The 18,449-nt window shown below is 45.3% G+C and overlaps 1 protein-coding gene across 1 annotated transcript in view; it reads left to right on the top strand.

Moving 5' to 3' along the window:
• The window catches only part of kif6 (kinesin family member 6), a gene marked incomplete at both ends in the record, with an annotated part of 159,310 nt that overhangs the window by 85,445 nt on the left and 55,416 nt on the right, over positions 1-18,449 (top strand). The window contains 3 exons of the mRNA XM_084311142.1: positions 7,951-8,157; positions 12,358-12,501; positions 12,955-13,041. Of these exons, the coding sequence (XP_084167268.1) occupies positions 7,951-8,157; positions 12,358-12,501; positions 12,955-13,041 (438 nt within the window). The remainder of the gene's footprint in view (positions 1-7,950; positions 8,158-12,357; positions 12,502-12,954; positions 13,042-18,449) is intronic.

Below are 18,449 nucleotides of genomic sequence, written 5' to 3'. Positions count from 1 at the left end.
TTGTAAACCCACAAATGCACTACGCACCACATACCTACCCCATGACAGTTCTAGAATATTATTTTGGTACACCTGTGGGATGATTTTATTTTTTTTGTAGCCGTTTTTTCCTCTAGTAAAAATCCCAATGTTGTTCATTCCCTCTGTAATTTCTATTGACGTTGTGGCTGCTCTCTCTCCTCTGCTCAGACACCCTGACTCCACCACACCGATGAGACATCTGTGGTCGTGTCGGTCACCTCCGCCGTTGTGAGCTTTTTGGGAGGGGGGGTTAAAAGAGGCGCTGACCTCACCCCGTTTACTCTCACCGGCGGTCTGTGTATTTGAAAGTAAATATCAGGCCGCAGAAAGTGAATCCAGGCCATTTTGGGGTTTTGGACGGGGGACCTGAAAATGTTGTGGAATGAGTATTTCAAATTCATTCTCTCGTGGAGCCGAGATGACCTCGCATGGAAACTAGACCCACAACCAGACTATAGTTTAGTTTGGGGTTCAAAGGGGGGGAATTTCCCCAGAACAGCGTTGCCCACAGGTTCGTTGGATATTTTGTGGCGGTGGCGAGCCGGGGGCCGGTTAGCACACAGTACACAGAACGGAACAGCGGACCGGACTGTGCACATGCCGCACATTCTTATGTTGTTCCGTCAGTTTGGGAAGTCTATTTGCAGTGGGTCCGCCTGATATTGCGGTGAGCCGCCACAAATAAATCTATGTGTGCAGCAGAATCGGGAACACTTTATTCAGTAAGTTCAATGCATGTACAGGGATTTGGCATGGTGAGAATGGTGTAGAGACATACATGTGTCGGCAACCTACAAAGTTCCACACTATGTTAGGCACATAGACCACAGAACCTCATACACGGTACGGTGCACACGGTACATGGACAATACGCTACGTACATTAGCAGGGCAACATATGTGACCAGGCACAGACTTTAGGTCTTATTGAGCAATCTAAACATTTAATTTAATCTTCAAATCTATGGTTGCAGCTGTGGAGGAAAGTGAGTGTCCAGTAGTGTATTGGACCAGTGTACCATCTCACAGTGTAGAGACCAAGAAGTTAACATCAGTTACGTTTTGAACATTGTAGAGCACTCATACAATCCCTGAGTAGAGCGTGATGGGCCTGACGTGGCCCGTGTTTTACACATAATGCGAGTATCATGATGACTTTAGTCCGGTATCCAGTATTACATCCTCAATATCACGTGTGAAGATATATCTGATCGTTTTCTCCTTTACTTTAACGACCTTAAAACATCAGGGGTTTTCACTCCTGCGCTGTAGAAGCTGAGGGCATTAGAAAGCGGGAAAACACATTCTCGCTTGTTATATTGGACTGTTGACCAGGTGGTCAGGGAGCTGCAGGGTTCAGTGGGGAGTCCTCAGCAACCCAAGATTTATTCCATCATAGTCCGCCCACGCGTAGGCTTTTGTTTTGCGGCCCCTCAATCGGGACCCGCTCATTCACCGGAAGGCCTCCCCCGAGCTTCAAGCAAACAAAGAACCGACGGCATCATCAATTTATCAACGCCAAGGACTCGTCCCTGCGCTCCCGATTCCACAAAGACTCACTGTAAAAGTTCAGAGGATCGCTTGTCCTCAATACGTTTCCGTTCCGCCATGTGGACAAAAGATGACACATCCGCGGTCCCAAGGCCATGTGCTCACTCGCTCGGAGACTTGGCGGCCCTCCTCCCTCCTTCGTTTTATGGGACAGGAAATAAGTACACCTTTCCCGACCCCCTCACTGCTCCTTCAGCCACACCGGGAAACCTCTCATCTGGTCCCTTTCTCTCTCCTTCCCTCCACTGCTTCCATCCTTCACCTCCGCCTGTTTCACATGTGGGCCTTGTTCCCCTTCTTCTCCCCATGTCTCCTCCTTACCTTCACCTCCTCGACTGGGGGGTGCTTGGGTTCTACACATAATGGTTTTAACAAGCAAGCATCCACACTAGTTACTTACAATGTAGTATCATGTTTATACAGTATTATACTGTATTGTATTTTTTATGCTATTTATTGTTGGTCTTTTTAGGCTGCTATCTGTGCTGCTTTTATTGTTTGTCTTGTTGTTTTACCATTGCTGCTGTGAGGTTAAGGAACCAGACACGGTTTGGACAATAAAGATCTATTCTATTCTTTTTTTTTGCTCCACATTGATCATACAATAATGAAAGATAGAATAAACTTTTACATGTCTTTTTTTTTGCTTCACATTGATTATAAAATAATGAGAAATAGAATAACCTTTGAAATGAAGATATCCTACATATCTCCTTTTTTTTGCTTCACATTGATGCAAAAATAATGGAAAATAGAATACAAATTGAAATTAAAATATCCTAGATATCTTTTTTCCCCACATTAATGATACAATTATACTTTCTTCTATCAACTTTGAAATTAAGTCCTAGACATGTTTGTTTTTGTTAAGGTGTGGACCATCGCTCATCATTGATGCCTTAATAGTGTTCTGACTTTAAAAATCTTAAGGGAACTTCCACCACAAAGCAACATTAAACCAACTCAATTATCAGATTGAAGCATAACTGATTAATTCTCTGGCCAAACCAATCTCTGCTCAGAACCCTTGGCCACGGAAAGTGGTAATTTGGTAGAACCAGATGTCTGTCCAGATGTTGAACGATGTACGGTGGATGGGGAATTTAAATGTCCTGATACCTTGATCATCTCTCTCTAAGCAGAATAAAATGCTCATCCCCTCCACTCTTTACAACCTTTGACTGGTGTCGTCTTCAGAAAACAAGTTGGCACGGCCTTTTAGTAAACATTTAGTCTATTAATATGGTGACTTTCTTCAGTTTATGTGGTGTTTAAGACACACTTTCAAATACACCGGAAGCTGATGGCAGTGGTGAATCGGCAGAAAATAACTACCAAATATTTCAGCAAAGGTGAAAGTATGTGCAATTTTCATCACAATGCATCGATCCTAAGGTGACGATTCAACTGCATCGATTTTAAAATGTTAGAATCTATTCAAATCTTTTTTTGCGACAATACAGAAGGTTGACCCTTTCACTGCCACACGACAAAGGGTTAACCCTTTCACTACCACACTACAGACAGAGTGAAAGGTTAACCTTCTGTAGTGTGGTAGTGAAAGGGTTAAATGGATTGTTCCCCCCTATTTGAATAAACGTGCCTTCAGTGACTTATTTTTTTTTAATCCTCTTTTTCTCCACCTGATTTTCTATGCTTTTCTCCCCATCCCAATTTAGTCGTTATGCCAATTCCCCCCCTCCCCTACCTGGTCGTTGTGCGCATGTTCCCCCTACTGGTCGGTACAAGGGAACCCTGAAGTCTACCACATGCTTCCTCCGACACATGCGGAGACAGCCAGCGGCTCTCTTTTCACCTGGCAGCGAGGACTCTCATTGGTGAAGTGTAACGCGTGGGAGGTCACGCTGCCTTCACCACTTCCTGCCTTTCGCTGAGCAGGCCCCCAGACCTGACCTTTAGGCGTCGCTGTCCACAACGCCAGATTACCACCCACGACTTCCCTCCCGCTAATTCAGCCAAACGAGCCAGTATGACGATCGGCCCAAGCCGCAGGCAATGCTGACTCCGGGAGTCGAGACCGCAGCCTCTTGCATTGGTGACGAGCGCAATCTCCGCTACGCCACCCGACCGCCCCTTCAGTGACTTATTGAATCAGGTGTTTGTTTTTTATTGGTCAGGAGTTTATTTTCTTTCGGCTGACTCGCTGCCAGCTCTGTGTGTGGTCAGCATGTGGTCAGCAGTGTCAGGTCAACATGTGGCCCACGTACAGTACAGTCATTTCTTCAGAAGATGAAGGAAGTGGCTCCGGCGAGGCGCAGTGGTCGTCATGCCGCCATTCTTCAAGGGGGAAGAGAGGAGATGAGAGATGACGTGGGACACGGTTGAGGAAGAGAAAGGGGGGAAGTTCCTTGTCAGCGTCGATGAGGAGCAGAATCTTGGCTGTCGGCAGGAGAAATCAGAAAACTGGTCCGGTTTTCGAGCATTTCCATCACACAGTCCCTGAGTCCCATTATACTGGTATGCTCTGATGAAGAGGTCTCTTGCCCATTCGGTCATTACCTAATTGTTAAAACCTTACTGTAAGTCCAAAGTACAGTAAGTACTGTAATTTTTGCCCTTATTCGTCGGCTATGCCACCATTTCCTCATTGTTAAGTATCTCCTTCCACTGACACGTCCCGACTGTTGCAGTAGTTGTCGTTTCCTTAAAATCCTAACTGTTAAATTGCAAAACTGATTCCATATCATTCCCATCCCATTATACAATCTCCTTACACTCTTGATCCCCCGTTAGCATTGGAGGGGTGATTTCACCTTGGCTTGCAAAGGTTACCCCATGCAGGGGTGCGGAGTGAGGAAAGAGAGGACTGGACTGTGGGGAGGGTACCGATAGTGAAAGATCTGTCACAAGTTCTCATGTTAACAGGCAAGTGTTGGCACATTTACACCAAGAGCACGTCGGGGTCAGAGAACCTTTTGAAAAGGCATAACCTGGAATGTGTGTGATCTTCTCTTCATGGCAGCAGGAGGAGAGAGTCACGACTGCATCTGAGATTAATGGCCACATGCCTTTCCAGGAAACACCCTTGTTAGTAGCTAAGTGAAGGCAACATGTATTCTACTGAGTTTGACCTTTCTGGACTAACCAATGGCAGTGGCTGCCTACTTTGATATCACCCCCTTTGTCCTGTCTGTTGTTACGTCACACACACGCATGCACACACACACACATTTGTGCATTTGTTTCGCTTTATTTGCCAAACACAAAGAATATACAGGAATTTGTCCCGGTGACGACAGACATATTGGCGACTTTCCTCAATTTGACGGACACATGTGGTGCAATGACAACAGGACCTCACATACAGAACACACAGGGACAGCACTACGAACATCTCTCTCCACACATTTAACCTCATGTAAGTTACAGTACATTAGTGGTGCATACAGGCACGTGCACACATAGAGCCCAAAGGGTGCTCGAGCACCTGCCCTTTTGTGCCTCATAAAAAAGTGCCCTTTTTATGCCAAGTATTTTTTTTAAATGTATTTTTTAAATTCTTTTATTTAACATTTATGGAGATGTATGGGCCTTTTAAGTCAGTGAGAAAAGTGTCTTTCAAGGATAAGTGAGCTCCTGCATTGATTATTATAGTTCAATATTTGATCACCAAAACCCCCCAAAAAGCATAAAAAGGGGCCCCCCCTGCCAAAAAGGGCCCCCAAAAATTGGGCTTGCGCACTTCACGCACTCGCTTTGCACGCGCACAGGCCCAGTGCCCTTTTCAGCAGCCTTTGAGCACCTGCCCCTCTAAAGTCCTGTGCACGTCCCTGGTGCATATGGTTGTGGCTGTGGAGGACATTTATACGTTCTGAGCTTGGTAGAATAAGCAGCACGAGATACGTTCTGAGCTTGGTAGAATAAGCAGCACGAAATACGTTCTGAGCTTGGTAGAGCAACACATTCTCGAGTTGAAAGTGGCATATTGTGCAAAGTCTGACGTGGCACTTGTGGAACAGAAAAAGGAGGTTATAATAAATGACAGCATACTGTAACAGAATCCAGGTCCAAACAGCAATACAAGCAACACGGCAATAAGCTGATCGGGAGCTGATCGTGGATTATTAGGAGAGGACAGCAGGAGACACACACACCACTGATGATAAACGGGGCTACCGTGGACAGGGTGAGCAGCTTTAAGTACCTGGGGGTCCACATCTCAGAGGATCTGACATGGTCAACACACATAGACACAGTAGTAAAGAAAGCGAAGCAGCGCCTCTACCACCTGAGACAGTTAAGGAAGTTCAGAGTATCGGGGAAGATACTCCAGTCCTTCTACTCCGGAGCTGTAGAGAGCATCTTGACTGGAAACATCACTGCCTGGTATGGAAACAGCACGGCACAGGACAAGAAGGCCCTACAGAGAGTGGTGCGCTCAGCCGAGCGTACCACGGGTATTGCACTACCTCCCCTGCAGGTTCTATACAACAAGAGGTGCAAATCCAGAGCCTGCAGAATAATGAAAGACCCCCACCACCCCAATAACAGCCTGTTCCAGCCGCTGAGGTCAGGCAGACGCCTGCGAACCCCAGCTACTAGGACAGAGAGGCTTCGGCTCAGCTTCTTCCCCCAGGCCATCAGAGCCTTGAACAATGAACACTGAGTGCCACAGAACACTGAACTTTTCACACACAAGCACACATGAGCACACACTCACACACTAGCAGCCACTTTAACATGAGCAGGCACACACTCATGCCGCACACGCCCACACTTATGGCCAAAAAGGAAAGGTCACTTTAAAAATAGTATAACAACAGTAACAGTGTATTGCACTACCAAAGGATCTAGCATGTCCTATATGCTCTGTAAATAACTATGTACAGATACCGAGATGTCCCACCATGTTACCTGTTACCTGTTTATTGCACAATGTTGTTTTTTATTGGATTCTATTATATGTTGTACCACTGTATTGCACATCGTTGCGGGCAAGACCACCCGCATTTCATTGTATACTTGTATGCCGTGACCACACTCACTTTAAACAAACACACTGTAGCACCCACTCCACACACTTATAGCACACACCCACTTTAAACAAACACACTGTAGCACCCACTCCCCACACTTTATATTTATGGATGAAGGATTGCACTACAACTCGTACACCTTACTGTAAATTGTACCTAAAATTGTACCTCATCCCATTTCTGCTTTGCACTAGATAGTACTGTACATTAGTACACTGCATAGTATTGTGTATTGTATATTATATGGTAACTCAGAACATTGTACATATGTCTATACCGAACACTGTGACCTCATTTTCTTCTTCTAAATTCATGCTATATTATGTTATTATGTTATTTGATACTATCTTGTCTAGCACAGTCTCTGGAGCGTAACAGTAAGAAGCATTTTGTATGAAAGTATTCTGTACTTCTGTATGACAACTATTAAAGAACTTGAACTTGAGTGTATTGCACTACCAAAGGATCTAGCATGTCCTATATGCTCTGTAAATAACTATGTACAGATACCGAGATGTCCCACCATGTTACCTGTTACCTGTTTATTGCACAATGTTGTTTTTTATTGGATTCTATTATATGTTGTACCACTGTATTGCACATCGTTGCGGGCAAGACCACCCGCATTTCATTGTATACTTGTATGCCGTGACAAATAAAACTCTTGACTTGACTTGACTTGAATAAATAAAACTGCAACAGTAATCAGTTTTCCTCTCAGTTGGGGTGATGTGGGCGAGGCCAGGGAATGGGCGTGGAAAGGTTGGTGCTCAGCGGGTATGCATGGAGGGTGGGGTATGCATGGAGGGTGGGGTAGTTGGTAGAGGGCAGGTTGCGTTGGGTTACAGACAGTCCTTCAGGGTAGATGCCCTGTGTCCTCTCAATAGGTCTATCACAAGTGACCCATCCTCTCCTAGTTAATAAAGCCTGTTTGTCTGGCCGGGCGAGTCACGTCCTCATTGCTGTCTCCTCCTGGGCCAGACCTGACTCCTGCTGTTATTGTCAACATCTGTAACGTTGACCTCAGCTTTGTGTAAAAAGCTGCCGCCATGTGTTTACCGTTCATCAGTCACACATGGCCTGGGCTTTGATCTTCCACCCAGTCGGAGGAGAAAAAAAAGGATTTTTTTGTTCTTTGAATACGGAAAGTCCCTGGGATGGAAGTATCAAAATTCCCTTTCATTTTGTGTTTTTGTGTGTGTGTGTCCACCACATGTAACGTTCCCCCGTCAGAAGACATAACTGGCAAATTGATGTTATCGTATTGTGGCTGAAGCGGCATGATAACATTGTGCCAGGAGACGGTTCCCCTCAGTGGGAACCATGGGGATGTGCCCCCAGTGGTTTCTTTGCTTTAACGCTCTCATTCCCCTTCTCCTCAGACCCCCATGAACCAGGCGTCCACGCGCTCTCACTGCATCTTCACAGTGCACTTGTGTGGGCGGGAGCCGGGCTCTCCCACCGTGCGGCGCTCCAAGCTGCATCTGGTGGACCTGGCTGGTTCAGAGAGGGTGGGCAAGGCCGGCGTGGGCGGCCAGCAGCTCACAGAGGCCAAGTACATCAACCTATCCCTGCACTATCTGGAGCAGGTATAGCCACTTCTCCTACTCTGTTTACACGATCTGGAGCAGGTATAGCCACTACTCCTACTCTGTTTACACTGTCTGGAGCAGGTATAGCCACTACTCCTACTCTGTTTACACTGTCTGGAGCAGGTATAGCCACTACTCTATTTACACTGTCTGGAGCAGGTATAGCCACTTCTCTGTTTACACTGTCTGGAGCAGGTATAGCCACTTCTCTGTTTACACTGTCTGGAGCAGGTATAGCCACTTCTCTGTTTACACTGTCTGGAGCAGGTATAGCCACTTCTCTGTTTACTCTGTCTGGAGCAGGTATAGCCACTTCTCCTACTCTGTTTACACGATCTGGAGCAGGTATAGCCACTTCTCCTACTCTGTTTACACTGTCTGGAGCAGGTATAGCCACTTCTCCTACTCTATTTGCAGGGCACGTTCAGGATGTGTGGAAGACTATCCTACCGGTATTTGGTTTATTCCCTCACCATATTGGTTGACTGTGACACCACAGGGTGGTAAACTAAAGACACATAAGCACCCGTTCACCTCAATGGTAAAATCTTGCCCTAAAAATACCACTTGATATGCATTCATATCGATTGAAGAAAATAACTGTGTCAGAAGAAATTCAACTGCATGCGTGAGTCATGTGGGTATAGTTAAGAGTTTTTTTTTCTTTCATTTTCATGATTACAGTCTCGCACACTGTCTTCACTTACAATCAGCTTTATTGAGTTCTACACTTTGGTCATCCAAGTATCTGAATAAACATTTGTAAAGGACCCATTTAAATAGGGGAACAGGAATTCACACGGTCTGTTCCTACTGTAGGTCCAAAGCAATCAATCTAGAGAATGGGGGTAATCAACACTCAAAGATTTTTGAAACCAGTTGCGTGCAAGACATTTACTTCAATATGCTCTAGTGATAGTGAGAATAAACATTTGAACTGTTTGATGGGATCTTTTTTCTTTTTTTGTTTCCCCATTGATATCCACTACATATGCCAACAGGAGGCTGTTGCCAAGCATTAGTACCAAGCATTAGATCAGATTAGATTAAAATGTTTTGTCATTATACAGCACAAGTACAGTACAACGAAAAGAAGGCATCCAACCAGAGTGCAAATGTAACAGTAAAGTGCAATAGTAATATACAATGTACAGGTGATTCAACTGGATATAAAATCTATAAATTAGTACTACTGAGTAATAAATGGTAAATGGTGCATTTATATAGCGCTTTTATCCAAAGCGCTTTACAATTTTTGTTCCTCACATTTTACCCATTCACTCGCACATTCGTTCACTGACAGCTGAGGCAACCATGTAAGGTGCCAACCTGCTCATCGGGAGCAATTAGGGGTTAAGTGACTTGCTCAAGGACACTTCGACACGCTGCCAGGGAGGAGCGGGAATCGAACCGTTCTACCTCCTGAGCCACTGAGCCAATAGTGCTAATCAGATGTATGTACAGAGTTGTAGTATTAAGTATTAAGTGTTACAGTGATACAGGTATAAAGACACTATGGTAGTAAATCATACTGGCCAGCAGCGTAACTCGTAAGAGCAGGTTGGGATATGTACAGATATAGATATAGTACTGTATCTACAGATATGTAGAAAGGATTATATGCAGGTATGTACAGACAGATGTGGATAGATATGTATACGGTAAGAATAAATATATATATATATATAGCATCTCCCGGAGGGGAGGAGATAAAACAGTCCATGATTGGGATGAGACGTGTCCTTTGCATATCTTGAGAACCGTTCATCTGATCGGCTTCATGCTCGCAGGTGTTTACTGAGGACCCAGGAAGGGGGGTACAGTACCAAGCATTAGTACAAAGCATTAGCAGTGCAGTGCCTGTTTCGGCTGTGGCCGTTCGGAACACCTGCCCAATTGCTCGCCTTTTGCTATTGCTGCTTGCAACGTTGTCGAAGCGCGTGGCCATTCAGAACATGTGCCCATTCAGAGTTGGCCTAGTGCTCCCGGAAGAGCTGCTGGTAGTGTTGTGGAGACCCATGGTATGGCTGCTTGCAGCATTCTTGAGAACCGCTCATCGCTCAACTTCACACGTGTTACTGCACTCCCTCGGGTCCTCAGCAACACACCGGCCAAAGGTGAAGTGGATCGGATAAACGGTTTTCAAGATATGCTACGGACAGACACGCACTATAGCGCCACCCTCTGGCTAAATGGCACACAATTCGAAATCGGACCCCTGGGCCCTCAGCAATACATCTGCTGAGCATGAAGCCGATTGGATGAACGGTTGAGATATGCAAATGACAGACAGACGCACACACTATAGCGCCACCATCTGGCCAAATGGCACCAAATTCGACACTGGACCCTCCCTCCCCATGATCCTCACCAATACGCCCGCCGACGCAGACAGCGATTCCTTCCTTTATAGTTGGATTGATGTTTTACACGTATGGAAATAATATGGAAAATACACTAAATAAGGCTTCTAATTCAGCCCAGCTGAGTTCGATTCAGGTGAGCTTGTTCAGCACCGTTCAGTTCAGTTCACGTCAAAGTAAGTTTGCATTTTGATTTATGGCACCGTCATTATATTAGCTGTAATAATAAGCCATCGGCTTGGAAGATGTAATCACACTATCACTCAGGCATTTAATTATGTTTCGTCTGGGATTCATAAGCCACCTCTATCTTTCTCTTTAATCAACCTTGCATAGTTAATGGCGTCCAGTATAATCCTCCATGGACATCCCTCATGCTTTATCTCCTTCGCTCTGGCTCACTCACCTCTGCATATAGTGTGTATATCTTGGAGCGATACGAGGAAAGATACATTCCAGTGAAAAAAGAGGGAAAGAGGTCTTTTATTTTGAAGAAAAAACAGAGAGCACTGCACCGGGTAAGAAAAATCTGATGATGGTAATGTTGAAGTAGAACAATCTGGTGCTCTTCAAGGACGGGGCGGCTAGTATACCATTCAATACAGACACTTTCCAGCTCACGTGTAATGGAAGTCCAAAGTAGAGGTGGGCAGATTTGAAGGGATCCGAGGCACTCGTCCTTTTAGTCAAACCTGGATACGCTCCAACGCGCTGCGACTTCAAGCTGTCTTCGTCAGGGAGTGTTGAAGTGAGTCGAGCATAGCAAGGCCTTTATTTTGTTGGCTGCAGATTGTTATGATCGTTGTTAGTCATTAACATGTTAGTCATAGAGAATTGCCGTCAGTGACCGGCGCGTTTCAGCGCCCCTCTTGTTAGGAGTTCTCCCACTTTGTCAGTTAGTTGACTAATCATGAGACGTCAGGATGTCTTTGTTCACTTTTGTTTATTTAATTAGCCATTCATTATAATAAAATTCTTCTTAATGCTGAATGTGTTATTAGTAAATTAGTCATTGCTGGATAATGGTATAGCATTACTTGGCATCACATAAATATTTACAATATGCTTTGGCACTAGATTTAGAGGTCACTCTGCATGACTGCATTGATCTGCAGAAAGATCACAATGTGAGATATGGAATTATATCGGCTATTGAATACGTTGACAAACTATAATGACTGGTTGGTGACCAAGAGGTCAGGTCTTCTTCTCCTCACCTGATGAAGGCCATGGGGCTCAGACACATCAGGTCAGGTCTTCTTCTCCTCACCTGATGAAGGCCATGGGGCTCAGACACATCAGGTCAGGTCTTCTTCTCCTCACCTGAGGAAGGCCATGGGGCTCAGACACATCAGGTCAGGTCTTCTTCTCCTCACCTGAGGAAGGCCATGGGGCTCAGACACATTAGACAATGCTTTGAGCTTCATTATGAGTAGTTTTTGGGACCAAAGAGCATGCAGCTTTTATAACACGAGGTGAATAACATTTCAGCCTCCTGTACTCTTTCACAAACACTCCTCTAGGAAAGTGCACGTCATTTGATGACACGGTGTTGAGACGCCTGGTATCACTGATCTTTCAAAATTGTGTTTGGTACATTTTTAGCTTGTGGGTTAAAATGCCCAAATGCCTCATTTGGGCATCTCCAGCAATTACAGGTGTCTCCAATGTTGTTTACAGATCATCATGTGACCGTTGCACTTTCCTTGCTCGTTGTGTAAATCCAACAAGAAAACAAAGCCTTCTCCCCTTGTCTCCCTCCTTCATTCCTCCCTCCTTCCTTCCTTCCGTCCTTCCTCCCTCCCTCCCTCCCTCCCTCCCTCCCTCCTTCCAGGTGATCATAGCGCTGTCGGAGAAGAACCGCTCCCACATCCCCTACAGGAACTCCATGATGACCTCAGTACTGAGGGACAGCGTGGGTGGAAACTGCATGACCACAATGATTGCTACTGTCTCAGTGGATAAGACGAACATTGACGTAAGTAAGGGCCTATAGCCATGTTTAGATGAAGCTGTCTAGCATGGAAAATATGAATGAATGAATGAATGGTTTAGCGTCTTGCATCAAAATAGGCCCAGTCCACACAGGCTTACAAAACATAATCCGAATAGTGCATCCACACATAGTGATGTGGGTCTAATGCCAAAATAGTGCTGTGGATTGAAATTAGATCACAGTGGAGAGGACCCTAGATTTTTCTGGGGGAAAAAAATCTTGGTATTTTTGGCTGGGATTTTATTATGGTAGCTAGCTGGCGAAAAAAACTGACATCTACCAGACGGCATAACATTCATTGAGGCTTCCAGGTGATAATTACCGTTACCAAGACCTCGCCTGTCAATACTAATGCCATGTGGAGACGGTTCAAGTATAAACTGTAAAATGCCATTTGGATTGACGCGTCTTGACCTGTTCCTCTGGGCCCTGCAGGAGTCCATCTCCACATGTCGCTTTGCCCAGCGTGTGGCTCTCATCAAGAACGAGGCCTTGTTGAATGAAGAGCTGGACCCTGCTCTGGTGAGACAAGCACCATAACACTCAATACTAATTGGCACTGCTGCAGAACTGGGAAACCACACTGACATAATTTTTATGTGCTGTTACTGTAGTTTACGGCCAGACCCTCCTCAGAGCTTCCAGCTTTCTTTTAAAAGCCTAATGGCTTGATCAATAACCAACCAACCTCTTAAAACATTCCGCAAAAAGTTTTCACACTAGTGGTTTGGCTAGTGTTAGCTGTTGTTTGCAAAAACACTGACGTTAAAGGTTTTTTGACAGTTCTTGGAGAGGGCTTGGTTAAGGATAAAAAAAAAAAAAAAAAAAAATGTTAAAGGGGCAGTTCACTCAAAACCCCCAAAACAATTGCCGTCGAGTGTTTCAAATTTGAGCGTCACAAGATAAGGCCCATTGAGCTTCATTGTATCAGGTATCTCCAAACTTCTGCAAACACACTGACACTATCAGGATGGAAAGATAATACTCCGTGTAAGGGGATAAACATGTTTTTCTTGTGTGTGTGTGCGTGCGTGCGTGCGTGTGTGTGCGTGTGTTTTGAGTGAACTGCCCCTTTAGTGATCATGAATTATGGCCAATAAGTGTATAACTGCTGGCTCAGTGTAAACCACTCTGTCCTCATGTGTCCTTTCTGGAGGTCCAACAATAAATCACTTTTCCCTGTGTCATCAAGTCATCGGGGAAGACAGCATTTTCCACCTCTAGCATGTAGACGTCTGTCTGTCGCGTGGTGTTATTTATTTAGACAGTTCCGTCTATGTCTGTTTACATACCCACGACTGTGTTATGGTATCTCTACCACAATACTTGACTGCTCTGTCTCTGCTCTTCATGTGTCCAGCTGGAGACGATGTATACATGTCTGTACACACACGCACGCACGCACGCACGCGTTGTTACACACGTGGAAACATGTACAAATGCATGCACAGCTTTGCAGATCTGTTAGATTACTATACGTATGAGGACACATAGGTTGTTTTCATTTGATTGGATCATTATGCTTCCTACAGTACAGTCTCTCTCTCTCTCTCTCTCTCTCTCTCTCTCTCTCTCTCTCTCTCTCTCTCTCTCTCTCTCTCTCTCTCTCTCTCTCTCTCTCTCTCTCTCTCTCTCTTCTCTCTTCTCTCTTCTCTCTTCTCTCTTCTCTCTTCTCTCTTCTCTCTTCTCTTTCTCTCTCTCTCTCTCTCTCATCTAGACCGTTCTACAGCTTAGCTGTAGCGTGGCTGTCTAGCAAATGTAGCTGCCATTTGACCCAGTAGGCTTGCGTGCTAAATTGGGGTATTGCCATTTAATGGTTTGCAGGACCCACACACAACAGAGTAAACCTCTGGTCATCACCTATCGGTTAGATTCATTTGGACTCCTTCTGTTGTCATGGAGAGCACCAGACTCATCTGAAACAGTGCGGTTAGTGCTTAGCTCTCTCCCTCTCTTACTGTACCATTTAACCCTAGTTAAACAGACCTGTCACAGGCCCCTTGTCTCCCTAGGGAATATAATATCCAGTAAGTAAGCCATCACCATTACACACACATACATCAGGATCGGTTTCGGTTGCTGCTACTACTACTGTATTACTGCACCGGGGGTTGGCTGGCCACTTTGCAAACCCCGGAGAGGTATTTTTAAGAGAGTCTGCGGCCGGCTCAGTAATTGTGCCGGTGTCTGGCGGCTCCCAGTTGGGTCCGGCCCGGTTACAGCTCCGGGCGAAGCCCAGCTCCATGTGGGCAAAGCTCCTCAACGCTCTTTACTGCATGACTTTTTTATTCTGGTGGAATCCTCACCCCTCTTCTCTCTGTCTGCCTTGTTCTTCCTCTCTCTCTATCTCCTTTATTTTCTCTCTCTCTCTCTCTCTCTCTCTCTCTCTCTCTCTCTTTCTCTTTGTTTGCTACAGTACTTCTTTGTCTTAGCTTATCTCCTCTCTCCATCTCCTCTCTGTCTTTGCATCTCTTCTTCTCTTGCTCTTTCTCTCGCTTTTCTTAGTTCCCTGCCTCTTTTTACCTCAGTTTGCCTGTCGATCTAGGGTCTGTCTCTCTCTCTCAATTCAATTCAAATGGGCTTTATTGACATGGGAAACATACGTTTACATTGCCAATGTCTCTCTCTCTCTCTCTCTCTCTCTCTCTCTCTCTCTTCTCTCTTCTCTCTTCTCTTTCTCTCTCTCTCTCTCTCTCATCTAGACCGTTCTACAGCTTAGCTGTAGCGTGGCTGTCTAGCAAATGTAGCTGCCATTTGACCCAGTAGGCTTGCGTGCTAAATTGGGGTATTGCCATTTAATGGTTTGCAGGACCCACACACAACAGAGTAAACCTCTGGTCATCACCTATCGGTTAGATTCATTTGGACTCCTTCTGTTGTCATGGAGAGCACCAGACTCATCTGAAACAGTGCGGTTAGTGCTTAGCTCTCTCCCTCTCTTACTGTACCATTTAACCCTAGTTAAACAGACCTGTCACAGGCCCCTTGTCTCCCTAGGGAATATAATATCCAGTAAGTAAGCCATCACCATTACACACACATACATCAGGATCGGTTGCTGCTACTACTACTGTATTACTGCACCGGGGGTTGGCTGGCCACTTTGCAAACCCCGGAGAGGTATTTTTAAGAGAGTCTGCGGCCGGCTCAGTAATTGTGCCGGTGTCTGGCGGCTCCCAGTTGGGTCCGGCCCGGTTACAGCTCCGGGCGAAGCCCAGCTCCATGTGGGCAAAGCTCCTCAACGCTCTTTACTGCATGACTTTTTTATTCTGGTGGAATCCTCACCCCTCTTCTCTCTGTCTGCCTTGTTCTTCCTCTCTCTCTATCTCCTTTATTTTCTCTCTCTCTCTCTCTCTCTCTCTCTCTCTCTCTCTCTTTCTCTTTGTTTGCTACAGTACTTCTTTGTCTTAGCTTATCTCCTCTCTCCATCTCCTCTCTGTCTTTGCATCTCTTCTTCTCTTGCTCTTTCTCTCGCTTTTCTTAGTTCCCTGCCTCTTTTTACCTCAGTTTGCCTGTCGATCTAGGGTCTGTCTCTCTCTCTCAATTCAATTCAAATGGGCTTTATTGACATGGGAAACATACGTTTACATTGCCAATGTCTCTCTCTCTCTCTCTCTCTCTCTCTCTCTCTCTCTCTCTCTCTCTCTCTCTCTCTCTCTCTCTCTCTCTCTCTCTCTCTCTCTCTCTCTCTCTCTTTCCATTTCCTCTCTATCTTTGCATCTCTTCTTCTCTTGCTCTTTCTCTCGCTTTTCTTGTTTCCCTGCCTCAGTTTGCCTGTCGATCTAGGGTCTCTCTCTCTCTCTCTCTCTCTCTCTCTCTCTCTCTCTCTCTCTCTCTCTCTCTCTCTCTCTCTCTCTCTCTTTCTTTCTTTCTTTCTTTCTTTCTCTCTTTTTTTGCTACTTTGTCGTCTCCTTTCTCCTTCTCTTTTCCTCTCATATCATCTTCTCTTACTCTCTCTCGCTATTTCACCCTGCCTCTTTTTACACAAGTGTGTCAATCTAGGGTCTCTCTCTCTCTCTCTCTCTCTCTCTCTCTCTCTCTCTCTCTCTCTCTCTCGCTCACCCCCCCCCCCCTTGGATATGGCACAAATTAATGCTGCTGTGTAGTTTAGATGTGAATGATCTAATTCGTCTTGGTGGTGACAGTCAGACTACCGTTTTGGCCAGACTGTCTGAAGGCACGTTGTCTGGTGCCTTGGCCGGTTCCTTTCATGACTTTTGGAACCTACTTTTTACAACATTCAGCGTTGGGGCCACAGAACCAGACCATATAAAGCCAATACCGTAGCCTTTAGGCTATGATATGAAAGGAATGGTTCTCGACAACAAGTTCTGCCGCAAGTTGGATCAGTCGGAGCTTATTTTTAAATAATGCTGGATTGATGGACAGACTGATGGATTTATAGTATCTGCTTGGTAACAGCTAAAAATGTCTGCAGTCCCATAAATCAGTGGTGGCTGGTGGGGCGACTGTAGCTCGATAGGGTGCAATTATGGACTCACTGGCCTTTAAGGTAAACATAATAGCATGGGTCAGGACGGCAATGAGGTTGACATTCATGCCCAAACAGACTCAACTTGGGTTGAGCTCAAAATCCTACTTATTTAAAGGAACACGCCAACATTTTGGGAAATTAACTTCTCCAGAGAGAGACAAGAAGATAGATACCAGTTTCCTCTCTGTGCGTTCAGTAGAAGGCTATCTGGCTGCACGTTAGCCTAGCTTAGCACAATGAATGGAAGTGGACAGTCAATCAATCAATCAGATTTATTTATATAGCACATTTAACATGACACGTGTCAACCAAAGTGCTGTACAGAGGGTAGATATACATATTGACAACAATCACACTCCGTTTTATGGGAGGGCACACAGGCAAACACATTGGAAAACAGGGCATGAGTCAGTGAACGGGAAAGGCTAGTAGGTAGAAGTGGGTTTTGAGCCTAGATTTGAAGGCATCTATCGAGGGGGCAAGCCTAATGGAGGTGGGGATGCTGTTCCACAATTCAGGGGCTGCGACAGCAAAGGCACAGTGCCGGTTAGCCTAGGCATTGTCCAACTAACACCTCTCCCGAAGTCTAACCGGCACAGTGCCGCTTCCATTCATTGTGCTCAGCTAGGCTAACATGCAGCCAGATAGCTTTCTACTGAACACACAGAGAGGAAACTGGTACTGTATCTATCTTCTTGTCTCTCTCTGGAGAAGACGGTAAGCAAATTTCCCAAAATGTTGGTGTGTTCCTTTAACCAGGTTTGGCTCAGGTACATTTGACATTATATTATATTTTTTTGGACTGTATATTTTAGAATGTATATACATATTTTAGAATGTGTATCTTGACTGTGTATTCTTATTTTTGACTACCTAAATGTTTATTGTGAGCGACCTGTGGTGCTGAATTTCCCTCAGGATTAATAAAGTACTTCTATTCTATTGTAAATACCGACATAGATGAATGGTTAATGGATCTTTAGCGTTGTTGTTATTCGTCGTATTATTAGCAGCTTTGAGCTGTCATTATAGGCTTGGGTTCGGACCAAACTAGACCCAAGTGGCCTCGGTTTGAGTTTGGAGTTAGAAATGTCGAGTATTTTGGGTCGAACGGCGCTGAAATTCTCTCAAGTGTTGAGTCGAGCTTTAGACGGCAGGCGTAGCAGACATAACATTTGACCCGGCGGTGGAGAGCGGGAACGGGAGGGGTGCTGAAAGTGACATGATGAGATCATCCAAGAGTGGGCTACAGAGAGAGCCGGGCCATATTAGGCTGCACATGATACGTTCCTCTTAATCCTTCCATCTTAATCCGCCATGTAGACCCCTAGACTAATCCTGGTCCCCGGTCATCAGAGAGTCAGATGTCTGCTTCAGTTCTTCCGCCCAGTGCTTGCAATCACCCCCCCCACCCCAACAACCGTCTCCAAACTAC

This window comes from Notolepis coatsorum (assembly GCF_963971535.1).
Source record: "Notolepis coatsorum genome assembly, chromosome: 3".
NCBI lineage: Eukaryota > Metazoa > Chordata > Actinopteri > Aulopiformes > Paralepididae > Notolepis > Notolepis coatsorum.
This window is presented reverse-complemented; position numbering and strand designations above follow the sequence as displayed.